This window comes from Myotis brandtii, unplaced genomic scaffold (genome assembly GCF_000412655.1).
Source record: "Myotis brandtii unplaced genomic scaffold, ASM41265v1 scaffold57, whole genome shotgun sequence".
NCBI lineage: Eukaryota > Metazoa > Chordata > Mammalia > Chiroptera > Vespertilionidae > Myotis > Myotis brandtii.
The window spans coordinates 425,063-435,917 of record NW_005370133.1 but is presented as its reverse complement, the minus strand read 5'-3'; the positions used below and the strand labels follow the sequence as shown (position 1 = coordinate 435,917).

The 10,855-nt window shown below is 42.5% G+C and overlaps 1 protein-coding gene across 1 annotated transcript; it reads left to right on the top strand.

Moving 5' to 3' along the window:
* Window positions 1–63: 63 nt before the first annotated feature.
* MAGOH (mago homolog, exon junction complex core component) lies at window positions 64–8,765 on the top strand. Its single transcript, XM_005878648.2, has 5 exons — window positions 64–192; window positions 2,338–2,396; window positions 4,462–4,572; window positions 6,728–6,810; window positions 8,513–8,765. Exons 1-5 carry the CDS (start codon window positions 174–176, stop codon window positions 8,610–8,612), a joined length of 372 nt encoding a protein of 123 aa, XP_005878710.1. The 5' UTR covers window positions 64–173; the 3' UTR covers window positions 8,613–8,765.
* Window positions 8,766–10,855: the final 2,090 nt, after the last annotated feature.

The window sequence follows — 10,855 nt, the reverse complement described above, 5'->3', positions numbered from 1 at the left end:
GGAACGTGCGGGGGGCTGGAGGAGGAAGGCACGGCTCTGGGAGAAGCACGCCTGTGTCCGCCCCACGGGCTCTGTCTGTCCAGGGCGTCTTCTGTTGTGACATTTTCACCGGATGCTTCAGCCGGCGCTGAGTGCACGCCCGCTCTGCACCGGGCGCCGTTTCACTACCTGGGATGCAGGCGCGAACGATAGGCAAGCTTCCTCTCTCGGGGAGCTTTTATTCTAGGGCTGGGAGAGAAGTCATAAAAGGGATCCCAGACCGTGACGAGTGGTCGGAAATAAACAAAATGACGGGCTGGTTTTAAATAGGGCGACCGTTGGGGAGCTCTCGGAAAAGGGGATATTTGAACTGAACCTTGATTGACAAGGAGCCAGCCTGTGACGCCCCAAAAGAGCATCTAGTCCGAGGGAGCAACAGGTGTCGGGGCCAGAGGGCGGGGTGAGCGAGGCTATTCCAGGTGCCCGTGTGGCTGGGGAGAAAAGTAGGAGGTAATATGGGATAAGTAGGCCGTGGCCACGACATGTAGGTCTTTATAGGCCATGGTGAAGAGTTTGGATTTTATTCTAAGTACAGCAGGAAGCAGTGGGAAAGTTTTAAGCAGAGAAGAGGTATGATCTGTTCTTGAAAAAGTATTCTAGTGATCGGGTACAGAATGAGCAAAAGTGGAAACAGGGCCTCCTATTAGGAGACAGTTAACAATTGTCCAGACAGAAGGGGTGCTGGTAGGGACTAGGGTGAGAGTGGAGAGAAGGACTTTGGATACTGTTCAAGGCAGAACCAATATGACTGTCAGTTATAGGATTTAGGGAGGGGGCGGGTGGTGAGGAAAAGGAGTCAAAGATGATAGAAATCTACATGGGGGCACAGAGGTGAATCTGACAAGCTGCATTTGTGAAGGAAATAGGTTTGTAAACAGTGACGAGACAGTGTATTAGGGGCTGTGGGGGAAAGGAGCAGAGGGATTCGGAACAGAAAGAAGGCACCTAATCTAGCTGAGGGTTCAGAGGTTTCCGGCAAAACATGAGGGAAGGGGGATGCGAGTTTTCAGTGACCAGGAGTTAAGAATGCATTTTGGACAGCGTTAATGGCAAAGAGGCTGAAAACCACAAAGTGCATGGGACGATTCAGACAGAAACCAAGTAGCCTGATGGAGAGAGAGCTCTTGCGGGAGGGAGCCTGGAGAGGCAGGCAGAGGCTCAGTTTAGCAGTGTGCCATGTTGAATTTGATTTTACCAGGGCCAAGAAGGCAGGGGGAAGCCATTGTCCGTATCAGAGTATTAGAGTAAACTGATCAGATCTTGCTGTTATACATCACTTTGTCCACTGTGTGGAGAATGAACTGAAAGGAAAGAGTCTTGAGGTGGAGAGTACAGTGAGGCATCATTTAATTTGCCTCTTTTATCTTCTTCGTACCCACCATATACCCAGATTAGCCTGTTGAATGCGTATATACACAGAGAGACTTGTATACTAAATGTGTTAAGTAATAAAACCACAACTTTTTTTTTCAATCGTCACCCAAGGATATGTTCATTGGTTTTTAGAGAGAGAAACATTGATGTGAGAGAGAAAATCTATTGGTTGCCTTGTACCTACCCTGACTAGGGATCAAACACGAAACCCTTCAATTCACGGGACAACATTCCAACCAACCGAGCCATACTGGCCAGGGCTAAAACCACAACTTTTCTGTCACAGGAATATATCAGAATATTACACAGTCACATGATAATGTATGTAAATTATATTTTTCAAAGGCTTTCATAACTCATAGCCTCAGCAGGCCTTGTGTGCAGGTAAGTTACCAATTACTATCCCTGTTTTTAGCTTAGGACAGGGGTGGGCAAACTTTTTGACTCGAGGGCCACAATGGGTTCTTAAACTGGACCGAAGGGCCGGAACAAAAGCATGGATGGAGTGTTTGTGTGAACTAATATAAATTCAAAGTAAACATCATTACATAAAAGGGTACGGTCTTTTTTTTTTTTTTTTTTTAGTTTTATTCATTTCAAACGGGCCGGATCCGGCCCGCGGGCCGTAGTTTGCCCACGGCTGGCTTAGGACATTAACCTGCAGAAATATGATTCTACCTGAGTTCTTTTGTCCTACCTGAGCTACCTTTTGCAAGATCTGTAATTCAGCATCAGCTATAGTTTTGGCTGTGAGGCTATTTAATAGCCTAAAGTGAAGAACTGAAAAAATGTATTGTTGAAACACTAAAGGTGTAAATATTTAAAAAGTTAGAATACGTTTTAAGCAACAACTGATAGTCTTAGTAGGCTAATGATGATTTAGTCATATGTTTTTATTATATATTGATTTTTCCCCCCTCACAGGGAAATTGAGATACGCCAACAACAGCAATTATAAGAATGATGTCATGATCAGAAAAGAGGTAATGAGCCTTCTGAGAGACTTTCTCATTCACTACAGTTTAGCCTTTTGTCTTTGTTTGTTCTTTCTGGGAGTAGTAATGAAAGATAAAGAAGAGGAAAGTATAAACATGTCTGTAGACAGCTTCTAATGTTTTTCTCAAATCTTTTAGTTTATATTTTCTTTCACAACACTGAATCAGTTATTGGCTATCACGTGAATTCTTGCAGATCTTGGGTTGAACCCTGAATCTGCTGCTTACTAACTATGTGGCCTTGGGCAAATTTCCCAGCTGAACTTGATAAATTCAGTTTCTTCATCTGCAATAAAAACAAATAAGAGCTAATCCCCACTCAAAGTATTTGGTATATTCCCTGGTACACAGCACTCAGTGGAGCTCTAATTTGCATTTGAATGGGAAAGGGAGCGTGGAAAAATGGTTAACCTTATTGAATGCTTGTTAGATGCCAGGCATGACACTAGATATTTTACATACATGATCTTATTTGATCCTGATTATAAGCTCAGGTAATAGATGATATTAGATACCCTTTACAGATAAGACTGTGAAAGCCCAGATATGATTTATGGAACTTGTTCAAAGTCACCCCTGCCAGTAAAGGATAGAACAGGAATTCAAACCTATTCCTGCCTCTGTCATGTGCTCCATTTTGGTGTGATTTCTACCACACCATTAAGTCTTCATCAAAGCTACACTTCCTTTTTAGCCACTTTGTTAACATTTGAAACTATCTTAACAATCAGTATATTTTCATACTGTTATATTTAACTAGAGGCCCAGCACACAAAATCGTGTGGGGGTAGGGTCCCTAGGCCTAGCCTGCAATCAGGGCCATCTTCTGCCTGCTCACCAGTCCCCAGTCCCACTCCACTGCCACCCCCTGGTTCCCCGTGATTCCTCAATCACAGCATGGCTCTGGTTCCCCGGAGCCTGTGGGCTGTGGGGAGGGACCAAGAGGTCGGCTGTTCAACCCGCTCGCCAGTCCTGCCCCACCGCCGTTCACCTCGGTTCGCCGGGGGACCGAGAGGTGGTCAGTGCACCTCATGGCGACTGGTCGAGCGGTCGTTCTGGTTGTTATGCTTATGGTCGCTGGCCTTTTATTATATAGGATTAGCAATCAGTTTTATGCTTACCTACACATGTCAGCATCCTTTTTTAAAAAAATAGATATTTTTATTGATTTCAGAGAGGAAGGGAGAGAGAGAGAAAAAAAAACATCAGTGATGAGAGAGAATCATTGTTTGGCTGCCTCCTGCATGCCCCACACTGGGGACCAAGCCCGCAACCTAGGCATGTGCCCTGACCAAGAATCGAACTGGGACCTCCTGGTTCATAGGTCAATCACAGAGCCACACTGGCGGGGCTTCTTTTTTTTTTTTTTTTTTTAATATAAACTAAGTAGAGGCCCGTTTGCAGGAAGATTCCTGCAAGAATAGGGCTTTGCTCACATCTCTGCCTTTCCTACCCCGCCCGTTGCCAGTCTCTGCCGCTCCTACCCCACCCTTCTCTCCTGCCCGTCTCCGCTACCTCAGCTCCGTTGCTTGGCTTCCTTCTATGGTGTCTTCAGTCTTCGCTCCCAGCTGGTATATGCAAATTAGCCACCATCTTTGTTAATTTGCATATCACTCTGACTAGCCAGTGGTGGGTGTAGCGAAGGTACGGTCAATTTGCATCTTTGTCTATTATTAGATAGGATATGTAGAGTGTATTTAAAAGACATGTCTCTGCTTTTCAGAAGCATGTCATCTAGTTAAGAATAACCAGGGTTACACAGAGATCTATTTTGGGTCTAGGTGTGAGTTAGATGTGTAGGTAAGGAGAGGTCCATATGAATAGGATGTGCCAGGAAGTAGAAACAACCATATGGGGTACGGAGGTGTAATCATTGGGCACTTCTGACCCTGCCCTCTTCAGCATGCTGAGGTCAAGCCTGAATGTCTTCCCATTTGCAGAGGTGCCAGAAATGACTTTTCAGGAGCAGTCTTTTTTTTATCTTTAATCACTATCTGAGGCAGAATGCTGCTTAGGAATACAACTTAAATTCTGTTTTTTAACTTACTTTCAGGCTTATGTACATAAGAGTGTGATGGAGGAACTGAAGAGAATAATTGATGACAGTGAAATTACCAAAGAGGATGATGCTTTGTGGCCTCCCCCCGACCGAGTGGGCCGGCAGGTGAGTGTTTTAGCAGCTATTCCCAGTGCAGAAATCTTACAAATAAGATAAGTTGACTACTCTCCACAGGACATTGAATCCTCCACTTGTGTGCGTGCGCGCATGCATATGGAGCCCTACACGGGCAGATTACGAGCACCTTGATCTAAGGAAGCAGTGAACCCACAGGGAGGAAGAGAGAGAGCAAGAAGTGCTGCTGACCACCAGGAGCCCAGCCCTGAGTTTCTTCTTGTGACCTTCCCTCTCCCTCTTCTCAGGGTTTTGCTGCCCACCTTACTTACTACTATAGACAAAGCAGTGTGAAGATACAGAGATAAATAGAACATAGTTATTTCAATAGTCCGACAGTCTAATGGAAGGAAAATCATGCAAGCAACTAACCTCATCTACTTCTTTCCTAATCCAGACTTCTAATTGATTTTTTTGTTTCTCTTATCCTGTGCAGCCCATTTTCCAACCTGAAGCCAGAGTAATCTTGTAAAATGTAAATTTGTTTATGTATAGCAGGTCCTCAAATAACATCATTCTATTTAATGTGGCTTTCTTATAATGTGATGAGATGCCATATGAATTTAACTGTTATTTCTATCAGTTAGCCTATGATAAAGTTGGTTATTATACTCTATCGCTTTGCTTAAAGTCACAGAACCAACCAACAATTTAAGTAAGGGCTTACTGTATTCCACTAATTTTAAACTCTCTGGTACAAGCATGTCAAACTCTCAGTCCACAACGAATATTTTTGTGGCCCAGTCAATATAACGGTATGTAAGAAACGTTTTAATAAAAATTTCATAACTTAATTTTTACAATATCCTGTTATTCATAATTTTTAATAACAAACTACAACATTCGCTAATGACTGATTACTATAATCATGTTGCATTCATTTCCCTTAAGCGCAGGCGCACCATTTCTCTCCACTAATGCTAGCAGCGAATATTTTAGCAGCCAATTGTCACATCATTAGTCTTGGACTGACTTGTTTGGTGTGCGCAACAGAAATATTTCACTTTTGGAGAACAAGAAAAATAGGTTTATTTGCATTATGCTTATTAATTTGTGCAGTTATTCAGTGTCTAGTAAGTTAATGTCCAAGAAAAAATATTAATTTTTATTAAAATGTTCTATTATTTTATGTTAACGATCACTTATTTATTTCAATCCTTTGTATTCAGCATGTCTCTGTCGAAATAAACCTATGTTTCTATGAAAATTGAAGCTTTTGTCTTTTTGCAGCCTACATAAACTTAAACCTTGTTTATTTGTCCCATGTTAGCCTTTGAGTTTGACATGCTTGCTCTAGTAGCTTTCCACTGCATTTAAAATAAAATCCAAACTCCCACCTTATCTTACAATCTCTGGCTGTGTTCAAACCTCACTGGTCTTATTTCTGTCCTTTAGATATACCTGTTGTTCTTAGTTTAGGACCTTTGTATTTGCTACATGCTTCCTGAAATATTTTTTCTAAAACTTTATTATTAAAGCCTTCATATGTCACTTTTTCAGTGATATCTTGTCTGTCCATCACATCTAAAACACCTCTCCCCATTAGGAGGCTATGGAAAACTGGCCCAGAACCAGTGAGTAGTAAGAACTCCATCATGAAAAATTCACTCCTTGGCTTGCTGAATTTGATGTACATTACCCAAGGTCTGCAAACCTGCCATTTTTACAAATCTGATCAATGTCTCTACTGAGCCAGATGCCACTGCATGGCTTTCCCCTGAAAATTAATAAAGGACAGAATCCAAATAAAGAAAACACCTCTCCCTGTCATTTAAAAAAAGATGTTTGATCGTCTTCATAGCATTTATCATTGTCCAAAATTGTCCCGTGTTGCCCAGAAAAGTTAAGATTCTTGGTATTTATAAAACATACATGTTACTCTACACTGTTAACAACAAAAACACATATACAAAACAATTATGTAATTTCTTACAAATTACCGACACAACTTCCTCTAAAAATATGAGCTACTCAAGCGAGTATTTATCTCTTTGCTTCTAGTACCTAGCACAATTTACTGCTCAGAGGGAACTGGTCTTGTTTATGTGTAGTAGATAGAGTTTGTGTGATTTGGCAGATGAACTTCCTGTGTACTTAATGAACAATCCAATTTGGCTTGATTTTAAACATTTTTAAATGTTTCCAGGAGCTTGAAATCGTCATTGGAGATGAACACATTTCTTTCACAACATCAAAAATTGGTTCCCTCATTGATGTCAATCAATCCAAGTAAGTGTACATGATCTGTATGTCTAGATGTGTCTGTTTTGCAGCAGATTGATATGAAATCCTTAAACAAATTGGGACCATATGGTAAGATCCGGTACAGATGGAGAGAGGCTCTAAATTATTTTCAAGACTTGCTCCTATTGCTTTTGACCTTTTGTCCAGTTATCTATAACTAGAGGCTCGGTGCACAAAATTTGCGCGGGGGGGGGGGGGGGGGGGGGGGCCCCCCTCCCCCTCTCACAATCCGGGACCGCTGGCTCCTAACCACTCTGCTTGCCTGCCTGATTGCCCCTAACCCCTCTGCCTGCCTGATCACCCCCGCCATGACGGCTTCGTCTGGAAGGTTGTTTGGCCGTGTGGTCTAATTAGCATAAAAGTGTAATATGCTAATTAGACTGGGCAGCCAAATGACCTTCGGACCAAGCCGGGGCTGCAAGGGCTGAGTCCCTTGCACGAATTTTGTGCATCGGGCCTCTAGTTACTAATAAGAGCTTCTCAGTGACACACACAGTAATGCCATTGGAGCAGCCAGTGTGGGTAAGAATCTGTCCAGAACAGAAAAATGAAATATGCCAATACAAGTGCTTAAGATAAACTGTAGAGTTGTTAAGTCTAACTACCTTCCTTGATGTTAGTCATTCAGACTAGCACATCTTAAAGTCTGATTTGGGTGGAACTTGAAATTATTTGGAATATAAATTTAAAAATTCATGTCAGGAGGGCAAATTATAAAGTATGCTGCGAAAAAAAAAGTATAAAAAAAAAAAGTATGCTGCGGAGTCCTCAGAATTTGAAAATCTCTTTGGCTCCTGTGTTTTGGGCATTTGGGATTAGACATGGCTCACTTTTAGTACATGGTGGGCATAATTGTCTTCCTTTGGACAGTCCTATTCTTAGCCAGTTCTGCTGTAGTAACCTTCAGCCTCTTGATCCTGACTAGTACTACTTCTTAAAAAAAAGTTTTCCTAATTCTGAAACTTATACATGCTCATTATGGAAAATAAAGGAAACCTAAAAATGTAAGGGGAAAATCACCCATAAACCTGTCAATTAGACAACCATTAATACTGTAAAGTATTTTTTTAATATATTTTTATGGATTTCAGAGAGGAAGGAAGAGGGAGAGAGAGATAGAAACATCAATGATGAGAGAGAATCAATGTTTGGCTGCCTCCTACAAGTCGCACACTGGGCATGGAGCCTGCAACCTGGGCATGTGCCCTGACTGGGAATTGAACCCGTGACCTTCTGGTTCATAGGTTGATGCTCAACCACTGAGCCATGCCAGCTGGGCTTAAAGCAGCGGTCCCCAACCTTTTGAACCTCATGGACCACCAGTGATCTGAGGACCACCAGTTGGCGACCACTGGCTTAAAGTATTTCTTATCTTTTTTCTGAGCATTAAAAAATATAGTTTTTAAAGGCACCAAAAAATATTTAGACCAATAATGTTATTTGAATGATTTTTTTCACTTAATATAAACATTTCCCCAATTTTTAAAACCTTAACATTTTAAATGACCTCATATTCCGTTTTAATATGTAGCATGTAGCCTTTTCCTCCCTTTTGGAACTCTGTTTTCAAAGTTTTAATTCTGTAAATACCTTTATGAGTAATGCCTTGGTACATAATTTGCGTTAAGTGGTATTATCTTGCCAGTTGTCTCTGCTTTTTAAACATTTTTTTCCTTTTGCATTTTAGGGACCCAGAAGGCTTACGAGTATTTTATTATCTTGTCCAGGACCTGAAGTGTTTGGTCTTCAGTCTTATTGGATTACACTTCAAGATTAAACCAATCTAGATTGAATATTGGTGTGGACACTAGGGGGGTGGGAGTAGCTGGTTTTCATTACCATTATCAAGAAATTTTTGTGTATAGAAGGCCAATATTTTTTTTATAAACTGTAAATGATTGTCTTCAATAAATATATAACAAAATGCAATTATTATTTTATAGGGACTTCTAAACGTGTGAACTCTTTTCAATTACTTTTTTTAAAATCCTCACCTGAGGATATGTTTTTATTGATTTTTAGAGAGAGACAGAAACATTGATGCAAGAGAGAAACGTCAATCAGCCACCTCCTATACGTGTCCCGACGGGATCAAAACCACAACCTAGATGTGTGCCCTGACCAGGCATGGAACCCACAACCTTTTGGTGTACGGGATGACGCTCCAAACTGACTAAGCCACCCAGCCAGAGCCCAACTTTTAAAATACTAACACCCTGTGTAAGGTATTGCCCCAAAATCTAACTGAATCGACTCTGTAGATAAAACTACCAATTCATAGGAAATAAGAAAATATAACCCTGGCCTTATATCTCAGTTGGTTAGAGTATTGTCCCAATATGCCAAGGTTGGAGGTTCAATCCCCACTCAGGGCATATAAGAATCAACCAATGAATGCATAACTAAGTGGAACAACAAATTGTCTCTCTCCCTCTTCCTCTCTCTCAAATCACTAAATAAAAATGAAAATAGAGAAACATGTTAAAAAATACAGTGGGAGTCCAATCAGCAATATTCAGAGAAAAGTCCAGGGAAAGGGATCTGGTTGCTTCAATAAAACATAAGATACAGATGGAGCATGAAGCTATAGGTTAAAGGAGAGTTAAGGGACTCATAATGCAATGTTTGGATCCCATCTGGATCATGATTCAAAAAATTTTTAATTGACATTACGAAAATATGAACGCTGGATATTTGATATTAATGAAATAGTCTTTTTTAGGTGTAAAATGGTATTGTGGTTGGGTTTACTGAGAACTGCGGTTGGGTTTTTAAAAATCATAGATAAATATTTACAGCTATTTCATTATGGAAGAGACTAATATAAGGGATAAAATACCTAGTATCAGTAAAGTTTTCCTATACATTTAAAAACATTTTTTATTGACTTTAAGAGAGGAAGAGAAACATTGATCGGTTGCCTCCCGTACGCATCCCAACAGGATCAAACCTGCAACCTGGGTATATGCCCTGACCAGGAACCGAATCAGTGCACGGGACAACACGCAACCAAGCCACACACCAGCCAGGGCTCCAATACATTTTAAAATCAGACTACCCACAGCTATTAAGAACTGAGACCTGCCCTAGCTGGTGGTGTCCGCCTGCGGACTGACGGGTTGTGGGTTCAATTCCCGGTCAAGGGCGTGTACCTCCTACCTCGGTTGCAGCTTCCCCAGCCCTGGTAGGGGTGCATGTGGGAGGCAATCTATGTGTCTCATGCGGATGTTTCTCTCTTCCCCTCCCTCCCCTCCACTCTCTAGAAATCAATGGAAAAAATATCCTCAGGTGAAGATTAAAAAAAAAAAAGCTGAGACCTAGTGGGTACAGCTAGTGTGGGAATTTGGTGAATCTGTAGGAACTGCTGGTTGAATAGATGGTGGGACTGAAAGGAACCGGGCCTTCGTAAGTCATGTGGCCGAGGGGAAGTGGATGGGCAAAGCTCCCACCGTCCAGACAAGCTCACTTAGGACCGGTCCCAGGTCTGACAGCGGCGCTCCCACCGCGCCCGGCAAACGCACACCCGCCTCTGCCTCCGTCAAGGCCACAGGTGGATCTGGGCCTGAGACGTCCAGGTTCCTGGCTCTGCAGGCGGGTCCTCGGGCAGTGAGACAACTTGGTGGTAAAGTACGTATCAGAAACAGTCACCCCAGACTTTAAAGAAATGACCGTGAGGCGCTCAGAAGGCTATACGAATGGGCTGTTCTTGGTCATGTTTACAGCACCTGTATGGGCTCAGATATGCCTTGGACAAGAGGGCAAGTAAAACGAGGTGCCGTAAATGTATAAAGGATGAACGAGGGGAGCCAGGGGAGAGCCAGGCTTGGGGACCACCCTCTGAAAGCAGTTCTCCATGAGGCAAGAGGAAGGAACGTTAGAGAGACAAAGGCCCCGAATCTGCGAAGCCGGCCCCGAGGAGGGGGAGCCGACGGAATGTAAGGAGCCTCAGGGCAGGCGGGAAGCAGGCGGGAGGAGGGTGAGGGCAGGCGGAGGGGTGAAGAGCCAGGAGCGCCAAGGCCAGGAAGGCTGC

Excerpts from the sequence above, each read along its gene's own strand:
- MAGOH (XM_005878648.2), top strand. Across the intron at positions 4,573-6,727 it reads CCGACCGAGTGGGCCGGCAG|GAGCTTGAAATCGTCATTGG; the intron begins GTGAGTGTTTTA and ends AAATGTTTCCAG. Across the intron at positions 6,811-8,512 it reads ATTGATGTCAATCAATCCAA|GGACCCAGAAGGCTTACGAG; the intron begins GTAAGTGTACAT and ends TTTGCATTTTAG.